At 35.0% G+C, this 25,774-nt stretch overlaps 4 protein-coding genes and 1 pseudogene across 5 annotated transcripts; 2 read left to right on the top strand and 3 right to left on the bottom strand.

The window, feature by feature from the left end:
- The first annotated feature begins 586 nt into the window (after window positions 1-586).
- LOC122600236 (PE-PGRS family protein PE_PGRS16) lies at window positions 587-4,025 on the top strand. 2 transcript variants are annotated; one of them, XM_043772923.1, is made up of 3 exons: window positions 587-2,778; window positions 2,864-2,932; window positions 3,551-4,025. In XM_043772923.1, exon 1 carries the CDS (start codon window positions 741-743, stop codon window positions 2,772-2,774), a length of 2,034 nt encoding a protein of 677 aa, XP_043628858.1. In that variant the 5' UTR covers window positions 587-740; the 3' UTR covers window positions 2,775-2,778; window positions 2,864-2,932; window positions 3,551-4,025. The 2 variants fall into 2 exon arrangements, with proteins under 2 accessions (XP_043628858.1, XP_043628857.1); XM_043772922.1 differs by having other exon boundaries at window positions 587-2,932.
- Window positions 4,026-5,988: 1,963 nt separating this feature from the next.
- Window positions 5,989-7,577, top strand: LOC122599938 (sec-independent protein translocase protein TATA, chloroplastic-like). The gene is made up of 2 exons (XM_043772557.1): window positions 5,989-6,457; window positions 7,325-7,577. Exons 1-2 carry the CDS (start codon window positions 6,122-6,124, stop codon window positions 7,451-7,453), a joined length of 465 nt encoding a protein of 154 aa, XP_043628492.1. The 5' UTR covers window positions 5,989-6,121; the 3' UTR covers window positions 7,454-7,577.
- Window positions 7,578-8,245: 668 nt separating this feature from the next.
- LOC122601621 lies at window positions 8,246-8,961 on the bottom strand. The gene is made up of 2 exons (XM_043774369.1): window positions 8,589-8,961; window positions 8,246-8,455 (listed from the first exon to the last, which is right to left on the bottom strand). Exons 1-2 carry the CDS (start codon window positions 8,907-8,909, stop codon window positions 8,246-8,248), a joined length of 531 nt encoding a protein of 176 aa, XP_043630304.1. The 5' UTR covers window positions 8,910-8,961.
- A 3,238-nt stretch (window positions 8,962-12,199) lies between these two features.
- On the bottom strand, window positions 12,200-18,869 carry LOC122599172 (myb-like protein X). The gene is made up of 12 exons (XM_043771630.1): window positions 18,754-18,869; window positions 17,135-17,841; window positions 17,012-17,045; window positions 16,042-16,124; window positions 15,670-15,729; window positions 15,247-15,357; window positions 15,043-15,123; window positions 14,882-14,965; window positions 13,375-13,831; window positions 12,860-12,966; window positions 12,688-12,718; window positions 12,200-12,595 (listed from the first exon to the last, which is right to left on the bottom strand). Exons 2-12 carry the CDS (start codon window positions 17,837-17,839, stop codon window positions 12,438-12,440), a joined length of 1,911 nt encoding a protein of 636 aa, XP_043627565.1. The 5' UTR covers window positions 17,840-17,841; window positions 18,754-18,869; the 3' UTR covers window positions 12,200-12,437.
- An 889-nt stretch (window positions 18,870-19,758) lies between these two features.
- Window positions 19,759-23,147, bottom strand: LOC122600261 (annotated as a pseudogene).
- Window positions 23,148-25,774: the final 2,627 nt, after the last annotated feature.

The raw sequence follows: 25,774 nt of genomic DNA, 5'->3' as shown, positions 1-25,774 counted from the left end.
TTGGTCAGAAACACTCACAATTTTATGTAAGGTTTTAAGTTCAATCTTTTGGGATGACAAAATTTTGGAGTGTCTCAATGTTCGGGAAAAAAAATTTAATTCCATTTATCCATCCACTAATAATATTTGACTTAGATTTATTTTTATCATGTTTGTTTATGAATCGATCGGTAAAAATTATCTAGAAAGTTTTGTTACTCTTTGAAAAAATGCAAATTGTAGAAAGTTTTGTTACTCTTCGAAACAATGCAAATTGCTATTATTTTTAAAGAGATGATATTTATACCACTACTTTTGATAGATTTACCACAAGTCCACAATATATAAGTTTTATAGTACAAGTCAGTAATATAAACAAGTCAGTAATATGATAAATATATCATAGTGATAGTAATATCACTTCCCTTGCTTTTACCTTGTGGAGTCTAAGTCAAAACTTCTAAGTTATTAAATATTTTTGTTGGCGTTGTGAAGCATCCGCTCTCAAAAGGCCTTATATTTTCACAAATTGAAAATTTAATAAAATTAGGGTTTTACTCTCGAAAAAAACTTTTATTTTTATATATATCGATATATCTATCTTTCTCTCTCTCTTTCTCGTTCTTCTGCAAGTTTCTGGTAAGCTCTCTTTTATATCCTTGTTTAATTTCAATTTAATGATTACATCTTTATAGATACACGTTTCTGTTACTATTTAGAAAAAACCCACAAAAAAAACCCTAGAAAGGGCAAAATTAGTAATGGATCAAAATGAGGGAGAACAATTTAATCCAAAAGAAGCGATATCTGCTGTTGTTGATGAGGGTTTTTTAGGGGAAGAAGAGGAAGATGATTATGAGGATCTTTATAATGATGTTAATGTTGGTGAGGGTTTTTTACAGTCTTTGAAAAAAAATAATGAGGATTTAGTGGTTAAGAATGAACCAGATTTTGAAAAGAAAGAAAACCCGGGTCTGGTTTTGGGAGACGGACAAAACCCGGAAAGGGGTCATGGTGAAGAGAGAAAATTTGAGATAAAGCAAGAGGCTTTGGATGTTGGGGTGGGTGAAAATGAGGTGAAAGGGAGAGGGGTTGGTTTGGGTGGTGTGAAAATTGAGTTAGGGGGGTCTGTGGATAAAGTAGGTGAGGTGGAAAGTCGGAGTTTGAATGACGGGATAGCGAATGTAGGGTTGGGACAAGAGCAAGCGCATCTTGGTGGGGCGGCGAATATGGGTAATCTAGGTAATCCGGGCGGTGATGGTTTTGCTAGGCAAGGTGGTGGGAATGTTAATGGTTCGGGTGGGAATTTTAATACGTTTGGAAACGGTGGTGTTGGTGTGGGTGGAGCTGGTGTTGGGGGTGGAAGTGGAGGTGGTGGGACGGTTCTTTTTGTGGGGGATTTGCATTGGTGGACGACTGATGCTGAGCTGGAGACAGAGCTTTGTAAGTATGGTCAAGTGAAGGAGGTGAAGTTTTTTGATGAGAAAGCTAGTGGGAAGTCGAAAGGATACTGTCAAGTTGAGTTTTATGATTCTGCAGCTGCGACTGCTTGTAAGGAGGGGATGAACGGGCATGTGTTTAACGGTAGGCCTTGTGTTGTTGCGTATGCTTCTCCATATAGTGTTAAAAGGATGGGGGAAGCACAGGTGAATAGGAACCAACAGATGGCTCAGTCTTCTGCAGGTCAACCTAAAAGGGGTCCGGGAGATGTTCCAGCTAAAACAGGGGTTAATAATATGCCTGCTGGTGGTAATTTTCAAAGTGGAGGTGGAAATTTTCAAAGTGGGAATGATAATAATAGAGGGTTTGGAAGAGGAAATTGGGGTAGAGGTAATGCTCAAGGGATGGGAGGTCGAGGGCCTGGTGGACGTGGTAACATGGGTGGACGTGGTAATATGGGTGGGCGTGGTATAATGGGGAATGGTGGAAATGGGTTTGGACCACCACCAATGATGCACCCTCAGTCGATGATGGGTCAGGGGTTTGATCCTTCTTTTGGAGCCCCGATGGCACGTATGGCAAATTATGCAGGCTTTCCTGGTGGTCCAACGCCTCCGTTTTCAGGTATGATGCCTTCTTTTCCACCTGTCGGTAATGTAGGATTACCTGGTTTAGCGCCTCATGTTAACCCGGCATTCTTTGGGAGAGGTATGCCCATGAATGGGATGGGTATGATGCCAACTGCTGGTGTGGATGGACCCAATATGGGAATGTGGTCAGACCCCAATATGCCTGGATGGGCTGGCGATGAACATGGTGGTAGAGTAGGCGAGTCTAGTTATGGCGAGGAAGCTGCATCTGATCAACAATATGGCGAAGGTAGTCATGATAGAGGAACCTGGCAACATGCCACTAAGGAAAAAGATAGGGACTATACTTCTGATAGAAGACCAAGAGATGATAGAGAATCCGGATATGAAAGGGAATTGCCACGAGAAAAAGATGTGGTGCATGAAAGTGAGTGGCCTGAAAGAAAGCATCGTGATGAGAGGGATAGTGGAAGAGATCGTGAAAGGGACCGAGAGCGTTCTCGCGATCGTGACCGTGACCGCGAGCGTTCTAGGGACCGTGACCGTGATAGGGAGCGTGGCAGGGATCGCCATAGGGATGATAGGGACAAATATTCTGATCATCACAGGTACAGAGATGCCGACCCAGAGTATGATGATGAGTGGGATCGCGGGGGTCGATCTTCTCGATCCCATGGAAAATCAAGGCTATCTCAAGAGGATGAGCATAGGTCAAGATCTAGGGATGCTGACTATGGGAAGAGGCGGCGTGTAACTGCAGAATGACATTGTATGGTGCTACTTAAATTTACAGGGAATCACATCAAGTTATCATGAAACTTAAGCTTTCCTTAATCGCGGTTTGCTGCACTCAGGTGGAATCTCTCTGGACTACTGACAATGAGTTTCTTTTTCAAGTTGATCAACATGGTCTTCTTTGGAAGGTAAGATACTAGCTCGACGGCTGTACTTTAATATTATAAACTTTGTGGTAGGGTTTAAAACTTCTTTTTTTTATCTGTTCACCTGTCAAGTTGCTATTTTGGAAGTAACCTGAATTTTATCAATTTTTTGCTACCTTAAACTAGTTTTTATAACCGTACAATTGTTTTTGATGAAAACCAGGTATCACATACATGGTAGTTGTCTTTCTAGGCCACCGCATTCCCAAGAAAACATGATGTTATTTGTTCTTTTTTTTGTCTGTGTAATTGAAGCTTTTCCTTTAAAATTTATGTATCCTTTTGACTGCCTGAATCTGTTTTATTATAGTATATCTATCTACTACATATTTGGCATATGACAAGGCTATATCGTCCCCGAATATTTAAATCTTAACGAATAAACATAATAAGTTGATAACACATGCCAGGAAAAGTAACACTTGCTAGGTGCTACAAGTCTACAATTGTATCTGCATATAGTTTAATATGTTATAGCATGGTCAGTAAAATTTGATGGGACAAAGTTTCGGCCTCTTGTCGCTTTTTTCTTAGGACCTTTTACATTAAACCAAAAGTAACTTTTCCATGCTGTTCTGATAATATCTTTTGCATTGGTAGATTTGATAGGGAACTGAAGCTGTTCAGAGTCGATGTTTGCTTTTGAGATGCAGAAGAGCTGTGGAGCTTGGGCTTACAGATTTACGTGATGATGATTCGACCTTGCTGATTTACAAGTGGAACGTTATTTCAATTTAGTTATTAGATGTTGTTTGGAATTATCATGTACTTGAAACTATGTTGTGGCTGATATTTCTGTGCCCAGTAACTTAGACTTTACTACTATGTTGAATGTGGGATGTATTAGGATTTTTGCACCATGTTTCTGGAGGATTAACCTCCTTTTGCTTGTTGTTTTTATGTATATGTTTTGTTGTATCTTTTTCTTTTTGCTGTATTTTTATGTATATATGAGGCCGACTGTGGCTGTAAGCAGATAGATTGTAGTGACTAGGTGTACTAACCACTTGATGAATAGATTTCCCCATTGGAACCTCAAGTTGTACATTTGATCAATATGACTGTTCTGGTGATACTTGTTCATGTGCTTGAATATGCTGTTTTATAGGATGTTTTGCTTGACGTGTGGACGTATCACGTATGGTGTAGATACACAAAGCTATACGGCGGAAGAAATAATCAGTATCATTGGCGTCATTTCTTGGTGTCGTCTATTGTTGTCCTAAAAAATAGTAGGTAGAGGTTAAGTGGTTATTTTGTCCTGCAAATATGAGTAGGTGGCCAGTTGGATGTGGTTTTTTTAGTCCTGGAAAACTGGAGTAGGTGAAGAAGGCTTGATATGGGTCTACATGTCTTTGTTTTAATTTGTCTGTTATAGTTTTAGATGTGTAACTTGGGGAAATGTGATGCGCGTTTTGGATATGTGTGTAATGTTAGCTAGTGTTGCTATTGAAGCTTAAAGGAAGAGAATTGCGTTTGTATAGGATTACCAATGATAGTAAGTTCACACTCAACTTGTCCACACTTAACCATCACAATTACTTTTGGCTCGATTTGCTAGTTTGGGGTGTATATTATTTTATTTTTTTGCTAATCACATGTACACACTCAACTTGTCTACACTCAACTTGTTCACCTTTAACTTGTCCAAACTTAAAATGATAAAAGCAATTAACTTTACCAGAGTTAATATTCAATAGGGTTGAGTTTGTATTCAATGGTAGGAGTACTGAGTAGTGATATATAAATTTTGTTTATCACATAATTGAATAATTTAGTCCTTATATCTTTAGGGTAACACTCTAGTAAGAATACTTTTAAATTAAGAACGGTGAGAACACTTAAAAACTATATTTTGATGCATTAAAAGTCCATAAAACTAACATAGTGCATAATTAATTATCATTATTTAAGTGTTTAACAACACATTGATCCGTCAAAATCGAAAAAATCACGTTTTTTGTTGGATGTATCATTTTGATGAATATGCATCCATCTACAAATAACATGATTTTTTTCTCGATTTTGACGGATCCATGTGTTGTTAAACACTTAAATAATGATAATTGGTTATACACTGTTAGTTTTATGGACTTTTAATGCATCAAAATATAATTTTTCTCACCATGTTCTTATTTTAATATTGTTTTGCCAATGGGGTTGGTGGCCAATTTGTAAGGTCTTTGACCTTGAGAGGATCCACATGGGTTCGAGTCTCACTTCTCACATTTATGAGGGTGGATTATTAGGGGTTTTTCAAGAGTCCTGGTTTCCAGGCATGCATATAATTTAGGAGTAGGAGTAGAATAGAATGTCGTTCAAAAAAAAAGAGATTGTTCTTATTTGATTGTTCCCCTATTTCTTTATAAAACAAATTTTATTTTTTCAACTTTTAGCCTTTGAAATATCTAAACTACCTATCATCTTTATTCATTTATATAAATATCTCTAACTTAATAGAATAATTTACAACGTACATTCCTCAACTCATAAAATAACCACACTATCATCATTATATCAATTACTTTAACATTAATAACCACATCACTCCCCCACCCTACCACCGCCAGTGGTGCTACATGTCGTCGTCGTCGTCACTCACCACCACCATTGCATTATGCGGCTATCCTTCTAATATAAAAAATGCTAACGACAACCCAAAGTCATACTTTTATCTTAAAATCTAATATTTAAATTTTATGGTATTTATACAATATGACGTAATGAGCTTAGCATTTTAGCAAGAGCCATGTGTATATAATAAAATCTACTACAAGTATTTGGTCATATTATATAGAAAAAAATGCTAAACACAAGAGCCATATGCCCGTATGTATATAATACTCCGTAAGATCTAATAGAAGAATTTGGTCATTATATATAGAAAAATGCTAATAACAGCTTTTAAACGTGTCTAAAAAATCCATACTTTTTTATACTAAAAAATCTGTTTTAAAAATTTTTATGTCACGTAAGGACTACATACCAAGAGCCATATATGTGTATAAAAAACTATAAAAGAGATCTAGTTTTGATTGATTGCTCAAAAAATAATAATATTAAGACCAAGATATTTATTTACCCATTCCTCCTCCCAATTGCATTTCATTCCATTTATCCACTTCCACCAATAAACCACCACCAACCACCACCACACAACCATCAACAGAAATGTCGATTTCCACAGCCGTCGCCACCGCAGCATCACCACCAACTCTAGCCATTCCAAATCCTACTTCATTAACAACAAAATCATCATTTTCTTCCTCAAGTTCATCTTTCTTTAACAACACCACCTCCTTCAGATCTTTAACTTTAGCTGCTAATGGCAAAAGATCCAAAAATGTCAACAAGAAGAAAAGTGGGGGGTTCTCTGTGAATTGTTTGTTTGGACTTGGTGTCCCTGAGCTTGCTGTTATTGCCGGTGTCGCTGCTCTCGTTTTTGGTCCCAAGAAACTCCCTGAAGTTGGCCGGAGTATTGGCAAAACCGTTAAAAGCTTCCAACAGGTTTTTCTTCTTTTTCTTGTTTAGAAAGTTTTACCTTGTTTAGTATTTGTTCACACCTATATCTATAGTCCTTTTTTACCATCATTAATTAATTAATTACGTAGTATATATACATATAGGAAAATGATTTATCCTCCTGACAAATTAGCCTAAAAATCCTCTTAATAACTTTAGATGGTGACACGTGATACCACTAATCTCTTTCCTAATCTTACCCTGATTTTCCACATGTCACAATCTTATTAATCAGGAGGATTGATCATTGTGCATATGTATATATCAGTTAATAGAAGGGAAATGATTAATCCTCCTACTAGATTAGCCTAGAGATCCTCCTAATTTTTAGATGAGGACATGTGGCAAGGGCCAACTAGCTAGCACAAACCAGCTGCTGCCACTCATTGATTTTTGTGCTATTTTTGCACAGACGGATTTGGGATTTGTAAGTTGGATACACACGAATCTTTTATAGCCAGCCGCACGAGTGAGTAACACTTCGAGAGTGTATGGGGGAGGTTAAGACGTAGGCAGACCTGACCTAAGTTGAGAGGCTGCTTCTATTTCTACCTAAATGGTAGAAAAACCTATTATATATGCTATGAATTGTTACACATTAATGTAATCTGGACTTCTTTTAAGGTTTTTCGTTTTATTCCCTATATAAAGGGGCTGCATTTGTTTGTGCTAAGATCTTATTTCCATTTAAATCTATGTGTGTTTCACTATTCTGAAGTTGATTTAAGTTCCAAGTGTAAACCTTCAATTATCGGCTGCCAGTCCCCTAAGTAGTAGTTACTTTATGCTCTTAAGTTTAAATCCGGAGTGTAGCATTTTGAGTACTAGTTTCATTTGATGAAATATTTGCAGGCAGCGAAAGAATTCGAAACAGAGCTAAAAAAGGAACCCGAGTCACTAGGGGAGTCTTCTGATGTAACCAATGTGAGTGACAAGGCACCTGAAGACTTGAAAGTGCCAAGCACAAAGGAAAGTTCGTAGACAGATATCCACAGTTCTTCATGTAATGTTAGCTTCGCTGTAGCACGTTATAGGACATGTTTGATAGTTACAAATTCAATTCATGGCGTTCGGACAAGTATGTATGAGAAGTTGTTTTTGACTACTTTCCTTGGCTCTTTGATGAATGGTGGTTAAAAACAGAGATTATGATGGTTTTATAACATCTTATTGCATGCGTCAAATCATCATACGCTACGTGTGGTAGAGATTATTAACAAATATTCAACTATTATTTGCAGATAAAGTTTGATCATCTACAGAAACATTCTTGAGTATATCTCCAGAAGTAGCACCTCTGACATTTGCTACAAAACATTTTTGTACATACCTGAATCTTCTTGTGACCCACGGTTGTGACCCTATTATTAGATGACCATTAATTTGTTAAGAAAAAATTAGAAGCCTTTCGAATTCTCATGACCTTTTCAATCCCTTAGTTTTAACACATGAATGCTATTCTTCTACAAACTTTTGTTACTAGCCTTACTTAACCGCTTCAATGGATGAGAGTCTGAGTTTAGAATGATCCGAATGCTAATGTATCGCCCCTTGTAAACAGTTGTAAACGACCCATTTTTTGGATAATTGAACGGTGTTTGAGGGACATAGAAATGACATTAACACACTCAAAAAGTCAAAATACACAGATCCAAAACAAACGTACTTCCAAAATACAAAGTTCCATGCTAGATTAAAAACGATTAGTCGTTATTAAAAGAAGAATCAGGCATATCAAGTTCATCATTAAACTAATAACGATTAGCGCTTAAGTTATCTGGCTTTGGCTTTTTTGGCATCTATCTGTCTCAAAAGGGATTCCAATATTCCATCCATAGTCAAAATTTCTCGAATGGAAGTCTTAGTAGGATAAGGCATATGGAAGATATTGAAAATCTCATAGGCGGACTTCAGACAATTCATGTCAACAATAGCATTACGCGCTAGGTTCATGAGGCTTTTGATCTTTAATTGGATTGCAGCCTGACATGACAAGAGAAAATTGTGACGAATGAGCATACTCGCTGATAATACATATACATATCTACATATATCTATACTTCTATATTTTTATATTATAAAGCAAATAGGGTTTTAAGTTTTAACTTTCACGTACAATGAGAAGTAGAACAAGAATGGAAATTCGCTTTCCCCGGAGAAATTCGGACTCGAATTCGGTCAGCTTGTAGGAAAGGAGATTGAAATCGGCAGAATAGGTTTCCACGATATCGACACGTCCAACACAATAATTATTAACCATTGAAACGATGTGCTTTGGGCTATCGATATCCTGAACAAAGCCTATACTTCGTTCATCCAGATCAAATCGTGGATCTGATTCATCCTCGTTTCTCCCGTTTTCTATATCTATCAAATAGTCAAGTTGTTCAGATTCATACACACATTTTAGATCCAAACTCACCATATCACGCCCCATACAAAGAAATTAAAATTCGGCTCCTTCTCTTTTGGTGTTGATTCCGAACCTTTTTTCTCCATCCTGCGGCTTCTTTTTTCACATCTAACAATTCGACTACTTATATAGTTATATCCCCACTTTATTTCAAATTAGTCCTTATCAAATAATTACTTTAATGTTTTCAGTCCCTTATTAGTTATCACAAACTTCAACGTGTTAAAAACCTAGTTGGGTTGTTTAATTATCATCTATTTTTTTTTATAAAATAGGCGGGCTATCTACACACATCAATTGTTTACATAAACACATCCGAAACACCCCGTTTAATGTCAAATGTTTTGTCATAGCCACGCTGTATATAATGTACCGCATTTCGGATGTGTTTAGATAGCACAAATTGTCATTCTCCCAAAAACGATCCGTTTTTATATAAAATTGAGAACTTTAACTTTTAATATTATAACTTTGAATCACATTTAAAACGGCACAATTTACTGTATACGTTGTACCGTTTTGTACAAAACAGAGTTGTTTTCTTATGGTAAATGCAAATGTTTTTTGAAATTTATATAAATTTTGCAATTACAATATAGACGGTGAGTTATTATTTTTCAATCAAGTGAGCATTTTCTACACAAAGCCTTATTTAACGAAAATGTTTTTAGACTAAATTTTTATTCAAAAATTTATAGGTTTGAAAAATAGACAAAGTTATCGAAGATCAAATTTTTTATTGCAAAGTTGACTCCTAAAGAGAAACTCAAAGATCAAATTATGGAGGCAGTGAAGAATAGACGGCTCAAATTGAAATTCAAAGATGAAAATGGTTTTGGTACGAGTGAATTAAAGAGAATGAAATTGAAATAAAGAATGGAAACATTGGTAAAGGGAATGACCATGAAATAATGATAAACATTCTCTTGTTTGATATGCCTAGAGAATTATACTTGGGAATTTTGCAAAAAGGATTATTCACTTGTTTGAATATGCAAAGGAATGGAATTAAAAGAAGCTGGATTGTTTTTGTGTTCATACGAGTATTCCACCAGAAAATTCAACTAACTTGGGATTCATAGTAAATCAAAAAATAAATTATAATGTGAAATAAATTAAAAAACAAAACATAGGTTCAAACCACCTTTGTATGGGTGATGAACAATAGATTTTTGAGCTTGAAGTAGATCTGAAAGTGGGGTTGGAGTTTTACAAAAATAGATCTGAAAGTCTCTTTTTGATTTTGGACAAATGTGCAACTCACATGATAGGGGAGTTTTATACTCTATTGTTTTTCAAAGCAGCCTCCAATTCACAAGGGAATAGGAAGTGGGAAAGGCTTTTATATAATTTTTCATTCTCCGTCTTTCCACCCTTTTATAGAGGAATCAAAATCAGAGAATGAGAATGGATATGTGGTCCTTTGTTTCCATTCTTTGTATCACTCAAACAGGAGAATATTTCTCTTTCCATTTCCCACCTTTCCTTTCCATCCAACCAAACACCACCTTAAAAATGAAATGACATATATAGGCATAGTTGTCAACTCGTAAGTTTTGACTCGACTCGAAAACATAATTTTTTGACCCGTGACTCGGAATGTGAGTCGACTCGTAAGAGTCTGTACATTTTTAAGTTCTACATTATATATTATAGTTATATATGTGACGTTTGTAAAAGTATATTAAGTTCATTATCTTAATAAATTTACCAAAATATTAGTTATTCATAGTTTTAAGGCATAAACTTACAATTTATCTTCATATTCGCAATAAAATGATCAAAACTACATAAATAACACCCAAAATAATATAGCAAATTAAATATAATATATAACCATAGTATCAAATTAAAACAATTATAAGTTTGCGACTCATGACTCGGTTCAAGTTTACATAGCGACTCATAAGAGTCTAGACAAAAACAAGTAACCTAACGAGTTGACTCCTTTTCGGTGTAAATTGACTCAACTCGTAAGAATCAACTCGTGACTCGTAAATGATTAGACGTTGTACATTCAACAAAAGGATACAAGACAATTCAGATATATATGGGTTTATACGTGGTTAAGATAGATCATACAAATTACAAACTTTAAGAAATTATCAATTAGCAAATGCTTTGCCTCATAATTTCCGGTTTTTGAATTACCCCAGAAAGTAATTATCATTATCATGTGTTCCCCGTAGTCCTGCATTAGAGGTTAGCCTTTGGTCTTGACATAAAACGGACACCACAAATAACCAAAATATTAGTTATTCATAGTTTTAAGGCATAAACTTACAATTTATCTCCATATTTGCAATTAAATGGTCAAAACTACATAAATAACACCCAAAATAATATAGCAAATTAAATATAATATATAACCATAGTATCAAATTAAAACAATTATAAGTTTGCGATTCGTGACTCGGTTGAAGTTTACATAGCGACTCATAAGAGTCTAGACAAAAACAAGTAACTTAACGAGTTGACTCCTTTTCGGTGTAAATTGACTCAACTCGTAAGAACCAACTCGTGACTCGTAAATGATTAGACGTTGTACATTCAACAAAAGGATACAAGACAATTCAGATATATATGGGTTTATACGTGGTTAAGATAGATCATACAAATTACAAACTTTAAGAAATTATCAATTAGCAAATGCTTTGCCTCATAATTTCCGGTTTTTGAATTACCCCAGAAAGTAATTATCATTATCATGTGTTCCCCGTAGTCCTGCATTAGAGGTTAGCCTTTGGTCTTGACATAAAACGGACACCACAAATAACCAAAATATTAGTTATTCATAGTTTTAAGGCATAAACTTACAATTTATCTCCATATTTGCAATTAAATGGTCAAAACTACATAAATAACACCCAAAATAATATAGCAAATTAAATATAATATATAACCATAATATCAAATTAAAACAATTATAAGTTTGCGATTCGTGACTCGGTTGAAGTTTACATAGCGACTCATAAGAGTCTAGACAAAAACAAGTAACCTAACGAGTTGACTCCTTTTCGGTGTAAATTGACTCAACTCGTAAGAATCAACTCGTGACTCGTAAATGATTAGACGTTGTACATTCAACAAAAGGATATAAGACAATTCAGATATATATGGGTTTATACGTGGTTAAGATAGATCATACAAATTACAAACTTTAAGAAATTATCAATTAGCAAATGCTTTGCCTCATAATTTCCGGTTTTTGAATTACCCCAGAAAGTAATTATCATTATCATGTGTTCCCCGTAGTCCTGCATTAGAGGTTAGCCTTTGGTCTTGACATAAAATGGACACCACAAATATCCAGCTGTCTAAATAGTATAAAGCCATAAATGGGTCAAATTATGATGACAACATACAAATTTCCTATAATTTATACTCTGATATCATGTATCTTGCAGCCCAACCACTGCACTCCTACACTTCTTCACTTCTACCTCTACAGTGGACATTCTAATGCGATATCTAACATTAAGTTACACGCCTACACCAAAAGCAACAACAAAACTAAATTTCGTGGTACCAGAAGTGTTTTTTTTAGGACCCTCATGCCTTTACCCCTTTTGCAGATGCTTGCTTTCCAGTCTTCTCCGGTTCTTCTTCATCCTCCTCGTCTCCTTCGTCAGCTAGCTTAGTCAGCTCTTCCTGGATCATGAATTTTATGGATGCCTTTCTTGATGTCAGATCCGTATTGAATCGGTCAGCTGTAACAAACAAATTAAGGAAAAGCATGTTATACACAAAAGTAATCCCTAGACTAATGAATGACGACTGATGAGGAACGGAGGGTACTTACCAAGCTGCTTGAGAATATCGATAAAGGTGGCCTGGAAAACAGAATAATGCATTGTAGGTCAGTATTTATCAAGGGCAAAGAAGTTGCACCCACAAATTTGTGACCAATGGAAAAGAATTTGTGACCAATCACGATTCAATGCAACTAGAAACTACTGTTTATATATTCTTACCGTATTGAAGTCTACTTCTTTAAGGATCTCACATATTGCATCTCTGAGCTCATCATCACTTATTTTCTGCTTTTCCGACTTAGATTTCTCTTTCAGAGTCTTTTTCCCTTAGATAAGAATAGTAACAACCAGGGTCAAAGGAATCAATACGTATTTTCTTTTAGGACTAAACAAAACAACCAGCAAGCAGAAGCTATTATTGAAGGTGGCATATCGACCATTCATCTATAGCGATTCAATGTCTAAAACTCATTTTTAGTGAGCTAAAACAGAAATGGGTCAAACACAGGTGAACAGGTGAAATAGGATGAAAGTCAACGAAAGTGTATTCAATAGGCATAAACTTTCTAAATCATTTTATTTATTTCAGAAAATTATTCTAATAGTATAAAGTTTCTGTAGATATATTTATCACAACCAGACCACCTCATATCAACCAGCATATAAATCCAAGTCACCCAACCCGTCCATTCTGCCTTTACTATGGTAACAGAAAAGAGATATACAAGTCCTACCAGTTTTCTCTTTGGGAGCAGCAGCCTTCTTTGTAGTTACAGGCTTCTCTTCAACTGCTGTATCTTTCTTCTTCCTGGAAAAAGTCTTGCGACCAGGATCACTTTCTTCGACTTTTGAGCCACTTGTAGATGATTTGGCTGGAGTCTTCTTTTGAGGTGAGCTACGCTTTTTAACTGTAGCTGCTTTTTTTGTTATAGGTTTCACACCCAATTCCTTCTTTGAAGATTTGCTTGAACCTCTTTTGCGCTTCTTACTGTTTTCTTCTTCGGACTCGGGTTCAGCCACATGTTCTTCGCTTGCAGTCTCCTCGGATTTCTCATCCTCGGACTTTTCTGGAGCACCGTCCGCATTTTCGTGTTCTTCAGTATCTTTGTCCTCTTCATCTTCTTCTTGATCATCCGAGTCATCTGTTTCAGGTGCACCCTTCTTAATATCCTCTTCTGAAGTTTTAATCTTCTGCAAAAAGAAATAGCTCCAGATGAAGGAACGATCCTTTAAAGTTGACAAACCAACGATGTGTCTCCAATAAACAGATTCTGCTTCCAGTTAGGGATAAGATTATCAGTTTCTCACCAGCATCAACATAACTGATTATTTGAAGGTAAAATCAAATTACCTATTTACCCCTCTTAATAAAAGTCCTAAAGTGGAAAGGTTACAAACATTGAATAACAGTTTCTAATTTTTTCATGAAAATGCATTTTTTATTTTTTGATCATTTTAGCTTATTGATTTATTCAGCAACTCAGAATTAGTGAAACATTCATTAATCTGCTTATCTGATTATCGTAACTTTAAACAACACAAAAACACACAACCAGATACTATTTCTAGAGCCTGATTTGCAAACTTCATTATTGCATTCTAACCATTTAAAAATCACATAATCACTTTCATATGGACATCCAAACACACCCCCTAAAATATGAGTTGCACAACTCAAGGTAACGGACTAATGGGTTTAAGCTATTGTAGTACCCTATTCATCTCCAGTCATCACAAGAGCAGGGAGAACATGATAAGACTGATATGGATGAAGACTCCCAGTGGGTTGGGTCAAATACAGCAGAAGGAAGTCAGGGGCTTAAGTGTCAAGTCTCAAGATTTAAAATTATATTTAGTAATTTTATCAATTAGTAACTTGTGCACCAAGCTAGGGTGCATCTCAGCTTGGTTACATAAGGCCATTAGGCCACCATTTATTGTTATGGGAGATTTTAATTATTGTTCTAAGGAACTAGGGGCTACTGGGGATTTAATCCAGACTAAGGAGCAACTGGAGCTTTAATCCGGATTATCTTGAATTCAATAGCCGACTTCGATTGGTTATTATTTGTGTCATCCAGTGTTTATCTTGATTCTGTTGATTTGTTGCTGTTTTCTGGTTTGACGTGTCAAAGACATCAAATTCCAACTACTAAAAATCTCTCCTGTTGTATATTAAGTCACAACATTTCTGATAGTCAACTTGTTTGCATTTATAAACAGCCAAACAAAAGGAGGTACCTTAGATGAGCTCTTTGACGGTTTGGACCGAGGGGTTGATGAGCTTTTCTTGCTTGCACTCTTACGCTTTTTGCCTTTGCTTGACTAAAAAACATGTGAGACAAGATATGAGCCGTAACACTTAGAGCTTTAACGGCAACAACTTCAGTTGAAATGCAAACCTGTTCTTTTTCTGCGAGCAGCTCGCTAGTAGTGGCATGAGGAGCCAACATAAATTCAATCAGTGTCGCTATGACATCTTCCTGTTTGCAAGAACCACGTATATTCAAAAGCATTACAATAAGTCTTTCAACAGCTGAATGTGGCTAATTGATAAAGACCCACAAAGCAGATTTACGAATAGGTCATATAATAACTAAACAAACCTTCTTTCCTGTAGATCTGCTGATGGTAATGTCAAACAGATCACAGAATTCCAACAGCTTTTCTTTCTTAAACTTGTCAAGCTTTTCTCTTATTTTCAATTTTTGCTTCTCCTGCAACGATAATCAATCCATGTAAACTACTAGTAAGAGATTAACTGATGCATGTATCCATATCAAATTTCACTTTCAAATGGATGAAGTGAACATATTTATGTATAACAAGATACTGCTGCTAAAATTATTATATATCTTAGCTAGATGACTTTAGATTTCAATTCATCCATACTTACATTTAAAGATTCAAAAACGGCTTTTCTATCTTCTATACTACCTAGGCTGATATCATCCTAGCCTTTACTCATGTTTCTTAACTACAGTGAGAAAAAAACATCCTTATTCTTCTACACACGAATTGTTTTGTACCTCATTTTCAGTCCAGACAAAGCCAGAAAAACGCAAGATATTACTCTTGTGCTGCAAAGCCTGCAATTTGAACACAGGATCATCTACCAATGGAGATTTTTATAAAAAAGGGGAAAACAAAGACACTTACAAAGTTCTTACATACAGAGATATTCATAGAAGTACCAAATATAATACACGTCACTAACTATAGTTCATTTGCATGATTCTCACCACCAATTTCAGGGCAGTTATATAATACAACAAATTCTGATGGTAACTCCACCAGAGTCATCTACTTCAGCATAATACTTATTAAGCATAAAGTATACAATAAATTAATAAGAAGTAATGAATATCTATAATAGTAGACATTCAAGATTTAAAGTTTACCTTTCCCTGCCTTCCATATAAAACGTTATGAAGCACTTTAATAGTGTCATCATTCAACTTCTTCTTTGATAACTTGTATGCAACTGTAAATAATACAGGATTTAGACTACAAGACATACTCATCAAGGAAGTATGGATTGACGCAAAAAAAAAATCATGCAAACTTCTGAATATCACACAGGAGGTTACCTGTGGCCATCCAAAAACCAAACAAAAGTTTCTAAAGTAAAAGATAGACCACTAAGGACTTCCTTCAATGTTTCGGAATAAAAGAACATATATCACATGACATATAAAAATTCTACAAGTAACATCGAGCAAAACTACACCAATTTTCAACAACTAAGCACTCCTATGCCAGCTGATGCAACAGGGCACAGATTTAATGTTTACCATCTCTTTACCAGGGTTCAGTAATATGCGCATTTTGAGTTCAAAATACCCATGTTACCTAATAATTTACCATATCTCTTGTTTGATAATGCCTACATACTTTTAATCATATGCCTCAGCACACTATCCATATGTATAAACAAAAGTGATCTGTATAGACAAATACTTCTTAAAGACAAATATAAACTGAACAGAAAGAGACCTCATTAATATCAATAAATATTTGTCAAGAATGATTGCACAACCTTGCAAGCCACACACACACAAAAACACACTTGGTCAGACCAACTAAAACCCAAAATCATTTGTCATGACAAGAGATTTTCAAGGCGGCATAGTGACGGTGATCTAAGAAAGGGGGGTCTCAGCAAGATAGGTTTCTGTGTCTATACATAAAGGTCCTTCTGATATTGTTGTTCAGTTTCTTATTTCCAGCATACATCAAGATATAAAAGGTATACTTGGTACCTATTATATTCCTTCAAAAGCATAAGAGACTTCAATGGCATAAAAATAGATTCTTATATAAGAAGGAAACTGAACAACATTTTGAAAGTGAGAGACTTAAAATTATTACCATTTGGAATATCCTTCAGTGCTGTACCACGGCCCTGCATGTCATAATAATATCAAAACAGGATGATTTACTCGAGTCACTAAAGAAAAAAATAACAAGCACAGTCCTAAATTAGATAACCACCTTGGCAATATGAAATTCCTTGACAGTGTCTTTGTCAATGACTGCAACCAACCGTTCTACAGATTTTCGCTCTCGTACAGGCCGCTCGATTGTAGGAGCAGCGGGAGTTGTGGGTTCCTTCTCCTTTTTTTCCTTCACTTTTTTCTCTCCTGATGCCTTCGTCTTGCTGTTGCTTTTTTCTCCACCGCCGCTCTTCTTTCTTGAACTTTTCTTTGATCCCTTCTTTACCTGTTTCTCCTCATCCTGTTTCTCCTCTTCCTGATTCTCCTCATCCTGTTTCTCCTCTTCCTGATTCTCCCCGTCCTGATTCTCCTCATCCGGGTTCTCCTCGTCTTTTTTCGGAGCAGCATCTTCTGCATCCTTTTTCTCAGTGTCCTCATCTGGAGTTTCCTTCTCATCAACTTCCATTGCTTCACTCTTGGGTTCTTCGCCTGCTTTGTCTTCTCCTTCTTCTTTCTTATCCTTTACCACCTCCTCCTCCTTTTCTTCTTCTTTCGCATTTTCGCTTACCTCTTTATCTTCCTTATCAACCTCAATTTCTTTACTTTCATCATTCTCTTTATCCTTTCCATCCACCTCCATCTCTTTAACTTCCTCCTTTTCCGTTTCCTCCTCTTTCTTCTCACTTACATCTTTAACCTCTTTATCCACAACCCCGTTCCCCGCCGTCTCCGCAACTTCATTTGCCGCATCTTCTTCCCCCATAACTATCCATCAACCAAAAACAATTAACTAAAAACCACATCACCAGTTAAAACATATAACCAGCAAAATACATTATTAGAAGAAACACAATAAACATCCAAGTTCCCAAAAATAAACATCACAGACCCTCAACAAATATAGTAGCAAATAAATACATCAAATAAACCCAAATGAATTCCAGTCAGAACAAGAAAACCACCTTCATATTACTTCACAAAGGTGACGTTTTTAATTTCTATTTTCCTTCTGGAAGATATTTTGTTTATAATTCTGTTTGTTTGCTTGTTCTTTCAATCAAATCCTCATTCATTATATTACAAATAGATAAGCTTCAAACTGAAGCTTATTCATTCATAAAACTAAAGCTTCATACTACTTTACAATGTAAAGTTTCTACTTTTCGGCCAAAACTAAGCTGTACAACAAAAAAATATCCTCAACAGAAAAGCCAAAACTAAAAACCTTACTTTCTAAAGCAATACACACGTTTCGTAAACCCGGTAAACTAAACATACCGAACGTCGAAAATTAAGGTATTACGCTGTCTAAAGACAACCGAGATCCAATTTCATTGAATTATATACAATGTTAAAGCAGACTTTTACAAACATATCTACGCAGTCGTTGAGGTGCATGAAAGATGTTCTATTTATTATATGTATGTGTATATGTATATACACACACCCACACAGAGAGAGAGAGTTACAGCTGAAATACATATAAATCTTAATTTCAACAAGCTGTAGCAAGATCTATATATACATACACACACTTATTCTCACACTTATATACATATCTAAAATTTAAAAAAGCAGTTGACTTTTTTAACATACAGCTCAAAAACCCTAGATATATACATATCAAACATATAGATACAAAAGTAATAGCATATAAAATTGAGAAGGTTTACTTACAGAAATTAGGGCTGAATTGAAGGATTTAGGTTAGAAATAATGAGACTAATTTTTTGGGGGAGTGAGTGAGTGAGTGTGTGTGAGAGAAAGTGTGTTCGGACTTGAAACAAGGAATTTAAAAGCAGTTAATTATTAATATTTGGCATATATTATTATTTATTTTATTATATCTATATTGTATGGGAATAATTGGATGGACGATTGAGATTTGATAAAATGGGAGATTGAGGGTGGATGAGGATATTTGGATCTTAACTGGCAATTTGTATAGTTTTTGTTGTTGCTGATGATGACTTGTTTTTATGAAATTTAGAATTTGAATTTAGGGAGGTATCATTGTATCAATGAGACGTCTATCACGTGTGGGCTTTTTTTAGGGCTTTTTTTTTTTTAAGGCTAATTATTGGAACTTAGACTACCGGAGCAACGCGTCATTTTTCACTTATACTTATTTTGTTCCGAAATGCCCCAGAATGCCCGAGAACTCCCCGTACATTGCCCAAGGGGTGTTCTGGAGAGAGAAAGGAGATGGCGTGAAGAATGGGACGGGTGAAACATGGCGTGCCTTGGAAACAAGACTAAAAAGAGTTACCCATTTTATAGAATTCTGCTACTCTTTCACTTTAAGTCATGATAGTCACGTGCATGCCATTAACCAAAAGGTATGTATCAAAGGTCCACGTAAAGTAGACGCGCTAATGGTATAAGTGGGTATAGAAGTGAATTTGACCTCAGTTTAACACAACCACCACTAGTCTGGCCCACAAAAAAGACAAAATTAACCCACAAAAAGGGCTTTCTTTTTTAAAGCCTTGCTCCAATAAAAATTGAGAGAAAGCCCATTGATGACTGGACTGTCATGTGTCGCGAGATGCCCTTAGGAAGAGCTTTAAAGAGAAGTCTTGCTCCGGATAGTCTTAAGGAGTGGATAGACTTGTATACAAAAGCTTGTATTCATATTTTTTTTCCGAAAGTAAAATTTTCATTTACATTCATCCCGTTAAATCTCGGCGATGTTAATCATGTTATATATAATATATATACAACCATTTTAATTCCACTTAAACTTACATCAATCTTGTCACAAAATACATTTATGTTTCGACCTATTCTTATACCATAAATACTCGAATAACTTGATGCCTTGAATAATCTCAGTCACATTCACTTTTGTGTTGGCAAATTTAATTTCGTTTTTTGCTTTCCATATGCTCCAATAACTAGTAATGATAATTCCCTTGGGCGCCTCTTTCTCCACCCTGCTTTTCCCTGCATGATCGTGTAGTTCCAATTAACAAATTCGTTAACCAATCAACAAGAGAGACCAAAAAAAAAAAAAAACTATTTTGTTGTTGGAATAGAAAGTGAAAATTAAGCAAAATATGACATGACAACTATATTATTTAACACATGGCAAAATTAATGGTATAGATTAAGAAAGGAAATGTGGAATTTATGTATCAAAAATTGAATGTATTAGACATATTTTTAGGCATATTATTAAGCATATCTATCACAACTCTTTCAGAGCCGACCCAATGCTATTATTGGATTGTCACATGCCTAAGACCCCCTACTTATTTGGGCCCTTAAATTTTAAGATATTAGCTTATGGATAAATGTGTTTATCATTTGAATATTATTATAGCTAAACAAAACATCTGATTTTTTTTTTATCACTGTGAATAATTGAAGAGGAACATCTCCAAGTATCATCACTTTTCTTGAAAATCAAAATTGAATTATTTTCCTAAAAAATTGAAAAGTCTACCTTGATTATGGCATTTGAAAACTAAAAGTATGTTGATTATTCATCTTTGACTTTCGGTATGAGCATCAACAGCACTAAATGGATTGTCAAAAAGGTATATATCAGCATATTGATAAAGGGCCCGTGCAATCTGTATTCTTTGCTTTTGACCGCCACTCAGATTGATCCCTCGCTCACCAATAACTGTCTGATCACCAAACGAGAGAACTTCAAGATCCTTCTTCAAAGAACATGCTTCTAGAACCTTCTCATACCTCTCTCTATCCATCTCCTTACCAAACAAGATATTATCTTCAATCTTTCCGCTCTGTATCCATGGAGATTGAGCTACATACGCCTTTGTTCCTTCGACTTTAACACTTCCAGATAACTTTGATACCTCACCTAAGATACAAGAAAGTAAAGTAGATTTTCCCGAGCCAACGGTCCCACAAACAGCAACTCGCATTCGATATTCACTTTAATGTTTATATCTTTTAAAGTTGGGACATTTGAATCCCATGAAAAGTTTCCGTTTATGATCTCAATATTGGTCTCAGACCTACATAGTGTAACCTTATTGATGGCATTAGAATCAATATCCTTCATATGAAGGAATGTAGAAATGCGAACAAGCAAGACTTTAGTTTGGAAAAACACTGAAATCGAATCTGGAAGATTGTAAATAGGCTCTTCAAGTATTCTAAACACTGCAAGCGTTGAAAGTACCTTTCCTGATTCAAGTGGAATGCCAGCAAGCAAACATGTAGCGAAAGTGATCCCGGCTACAACAATTGGAGCACCCCAGAACAAGAAAGAATTTAAGGATAACGTATACATATATTTCTTCAATGTACCTTCTTCTTCATCACGAAGTTTGGTAATTTTTGACAAAAACTTCATTTCCCAACCCTGAAGTTTAAGAATCCTCATGTTTCTCAATATTTCAGATGTTGCTTTCATCCTCTTATCTTTACATCTCATCATGTCATCTTGAAGTTTTTCTTGTATATTTCCTAGTGGAAGGTTGGCTAACAACACAATAACGGTAGCTATGCATGATGCAACCGCGGCTAGCCCTAAGTTCTTATATAAAAGTGCTAAACCGATAGCTACTTGCACCGGGACTAGCCAAAAATCATGCATATGCCATCCAAAATCACCGATTCTATCAGCATCAACTGCCATCAAGTTAATGAGCTCACCACTTGAGTTCCCAATCTTAGACTGACTGGAAACAGTCAAACCCTTTTGGTAAATTAAGGCAGGCTGACCTCGCCCTAATTCCAGCTTGTTGGAGCTTAAAGCACCAATGTCTTTGTGAAAAACATGCGACTATTTTTGAAACTAAAAACGCAGCAACCAACACAAAATGTTGGTTTTCATAATCTCGGGGACCATTTAGACATTGAACGAATGAATCTATAAGGTAAGGACCGACAAAACTAGACAGTGAATATACTAAAGCTAGTAACCCTGTGATAACAACTTCTTTCGAAACAATGTAGATTAAGGCTTTCGTGAGAACGAATGTAGTGATTTGATTGTTCCCACTACTTAAAGACTCTAATTTTTTTTAACATAATAGGAAACACTAGTCCTACACTATCAATATCTGCGAGTTGAGGGACGTCTTCAAGTTCTAACGGTTTTTTATTTCCTTTTGCAATTACAGAATTCATCCAAGATAATGTCAACAAGCTAAAGAAACTTGCAGTTTCATAAGTTGATGCAATTTCACTCTTAACATTAGGAACCCCAGAATCTAAAAGGGGTTCTTCAAGATTATGACTTTGAGCTCGGTCTTATACAATAGCCCCACAAAACAAAGAAAGAAGCCCACGAAACTAGACACTAAATCACTAACAAACCACATAGAAGGTGAATTATGGGTTCTCTTATAGTAAACAAAGTCTACCACAAGCGAATAACATGAAACTACAAAGAAAAAAAGCCACCAAAACCTTAACACAAATGGATATCTTGTAGATTTTGATGACAAATTTGAGCCCAATGTAAGCAAATAAACAGAAACATATAACCAAACAAGTGTTCCAAGAGCAGAATGCATAAGGGTCACAATCTTTTCATCACACCAACCATTTCTATACCAATAAAAATGGTTCAAGAAACATAACACTAGATTAAAGAGTGAAAGAAAAACAGAACAAATGAGGGCTTTTCTGTAAAACAAATGCCCAAAACTTTGTTTTACAACCAAAGTTGATCTTGTATTAATCTTGAATCTTTTATAAACCCAAGAGACTAATATGAAAAGCAAGAATATAAACTGTATAAAAAGAAAACACCCATGTAAGAAAATTGGGTTTAACAAAGTGTTAAATATAGACATGTGAAACTTACTAAATTTGGAAATAGTATTGATCACCTCCATTGTTTGATGGGTGTTGAAAAATGTTCCTTGCTTTCAAAATGAATGTTCTTGAGGTCACCACTTCTTCAGTTAATTGTGGCTCATGAAGCAAAGAGTGGGTGATGGGGTTATGAGGTTTTTGGGGGTTTCCTTTTATAGTATATTTATCATGCGTGAAGAAAGTAATACTCAGATGGTAGACCTTATCAAAATGGAAAGTGTTCAGTAATATACTATTATGGTCCATTGGTCCCTGTTTGGTTCTGTTAGGCTGTCCACGCAGTGGCGAAAACTAAAAACCGTAACCAAACCATCAATTTTAAAACTGACTTTTGAGTTTTCGGTTTTCAGATTTTTTCATTTCGGATCAAGTGGTGCGTTTTTTTTTTCCTAAAGTATTATTTTACGCCACAAATATTATATTTTTAATTTATCAACAAGCCAAACTGTATATTAAAATTTTGTACTTTGTAGAGTTGGGCCTTCAAGAATAAAGATATTAATAGTGTATGAAACCTCTATACAAATGTGTGCATGGAGAAGATATTTGTAGTAGTGTAGTGGGATTTCTTTTTCAAGGAAAATTGAAGGTGATTGGACAAAGAACTTTGGGTGGAGCCTATTGTCTGCCAATAACTTCTTGCTACTCAAGGCTCTTTAACATTTTTTGTTTTACAATTAATCGACGACTACAATTTAAGAAGACTATCTGACTATCGAAAACCAGTTCAATAATCTCTATCTTGCTCATCACGGAATTTTATAATGCTGAGTCAAGTTGAATTAACTAAACAAACTGTAAAGCTTGTTGTGGTTTTAAAAAATTTTAATAAGTAATTTTGATATTTTCTACGAGTACATTGCACTATTAAATCAATTCTAATTCACTGGTGTCCAAATGACAATTGTAATTTTAATCTTCTGCTATATTATAATACCAGTATCATTGATCATCTACACATATATTGTTTTCTCACCAGACTAAAGTTGTGATTTGCTCCAAATCTAATCCTAGGATTTTAACTAATGTCGTGGGACACTAGTTTTGTTGTATTTAATGAAATTTAGTTTTTATTGAATATAAAATGGTAATTATCGGATCAAAACAATATATGAGCATTAAATGCAAATTTTGATAATTTAAAAAATATGGACTTGATTGAATGCAATATAAGTAGTCTCAAAAAATTTATAATTTTTGTATCAAAAGTTGATTTCTGAAATATATCTATAAACCCTTATAAAACATATTGACTTTTTCTATTTTAGGAAATTCAGGAAATTCGACACTTTTTATACCCAAAATACCCTTATTTCTTAATCCTAATTTCTTATATACCTAATCTATACTTTTATAATATTTAATTAATAAAACAACTCTCTTTTTAAAAGTTATGGAGAAATTATCCAAAATACCATTAATGCTTAAATTACAATATCAGTCATTTATCCAAAATATCTCCATTAACAATTTATTATCAATTACCTTTATATCACTTATCTACACCACTTGACGCCACCTCCACCACCAATAGTGGCCCCAACCACCACGCTGTTGCCGCCACAACACCGCCGCATTGCGCGGGTACCGTGCTAGTGATATCTAATGCTAACAAGGCCCAACTTTAAGTATATTTACCTATTTGGCACAAGAGATAGTATTCAGTTAAATTGGTTAAAAAAACATCGATTATTTGATTAATTTGGTTAATATTAAAGGATTAGATGGATTTTTCTTAAAAAAACTTGCAATATTGAGTAGAAGCTTATTTATCAGAAGACTTTTCTTTTGCATGAATATGAATGTATATAAGGCATCTCCCGATGAGTTCACGAAAAGGAAGGAGGCCCGGGGGTGTCTTCCCAAGACACTAACGTTGTGGAGAGAAAGAAAAAGAAGTCGGATCAAATACTTTTCAATCAATAAAAAAATATTTGTTTTTTTTTAACGAATAATAAGAATATTTAAAGAAAATGGGGGAAAGTATATTGCTGACACTGGTGTGTTGAAATTTTTTGGGAAAAAAAAATGATGATGTGATAATGTGACACCCGTAAGGAAAAAGAAAAGGAAAAAAAGATATCCATTATAGAAAAGGACCAGAAAAATATAGATGAAAATAAAAGCCAAGAACTGGAAAATGGAGGAAAATCCATCTCCAAAGTCCAAACAGCTCGAAGGCCCAAGCTAATCCAAAAAAAGTCCTGACAACAAGATTACCTTTAGTACGTGACTACGTGTACATATTTTATACGTACATTTTCTGCTTAAGAATTGTTAATAGATTGATTAGATTCTCTACATTTACATATGTGTTTGCTAACAAAACTTATTGTATAAGCATTATCTCGTTAAGTTTGAGTTTGATCAACTTTTCATATGATTTCTAGGCTCTTATTTGCAAGATCATTGACATTTGACTCCGATAATTATATCTATAATCCATTTTTTATTTTTATTTTTTAACGGCAAACTAATCTACTCATACTTTTAAATTATACACATGCATGAAATAAAACTAATGAATCTCGAAAAACCTTTTAGTAATACAAAAATAATAATAGAAGCAATTCCATAGGGCCATTATTTGGATATGAAAATTGTTAGAATACATATTGAGATGGCCAAATCCGGTTCTTGTGGGAACCGGTTCGAAACTGGAACCGGTTCTAGTCAACATTATAACATTCATGAAAAGCTATTTAACATGTGTATAATTAATGTGAGTGTAACATTATAAGACATTTTCCCTTTGTAAATCACTTTATCAAGACTATTGATAAGCTAATAACCTTAACCTTCGTTAATAAACAAAGTGAAACGCTCCTTTAACGAGAATAAAAAAAAGAAGTTTATTTGTTTTTCTAAGAAATCATCACATTCAAAGTGTGTGCGA

Source organism: Erigeron canadensis, chromosome 5 (assembly GCF_010389155.1).
Source record: "Erigeron canadensis isolate Cc75 chromosome 5, C_canadensis_v1, whole genome shotgun sequence".
Lineage (NCBI taxonomy): Eukaryota > Viridiplantae > Streptophyta > Magnoliopsida > Asterales > Asteraceae > Erigeron > Erigeron canadensis.
The sequence above is the reverse complement of the archived record's forward strand: the minus strand, read 5'-3'. Positions and strand labels throughout refer to the sequence as shown.

Coding starts and splice junctions, on each gene's coding strand:
- LOC122600236 (XM_043772923.1), top strand. CDS start 741: ATGGATCAAAATGAGGGAGAACAATTTAATCCAAAAGAAGCGATATCT.
- LOC122599938 (XM_043772557.1), top strand. CDS start 6,122: ATGTCGATTTCCACAGCCGTCGCCACCGCAGCATCACCACCAACTCTA. Junction 6,458..7,324: donor CCGTTAAAAGCTTCCAACAG/GTTTTTCTTCTT, acceptor AAATATTTGCAG/GCAGCGAAAGAATTCGAAAC.
- LOC122601621 (XM_043774369.1), bottom strand. CDS start 8,909: ATGGGGCGTGATATGGTGAGTTTGGATCTAAAATGTGTGTATGAATCT. Junction 8,456..8,588: donor TTCTTGTTCTACTTCTCATT/GTACGTGAAAGT, acceptor TTGTCATGTCAG/GCTGCAATCCAATTAAAGAT.
- LOC122599172 (XM_043771630.1), bottom strand. CDS start 17,839: ATGGGGGAAGAAGATGCGGCAAATGAAGTTGCGGAGACGGCGGGGAAC. Junction 14,966..15,042: donor TGCTCGCAGAAAAAGAACAG/GTTTGCATTTCA, acceptor CATGTTTTTTAG/TCAAGCAAAGGCAAAAAGCG. Junction 12,967..13,374: donor TGCTCCCAAAGAGAAAACTG/GTAGGACTTGTA, acceptor TTCTTATCTAAG/GGAAAAAGACTCTGAAAGAG.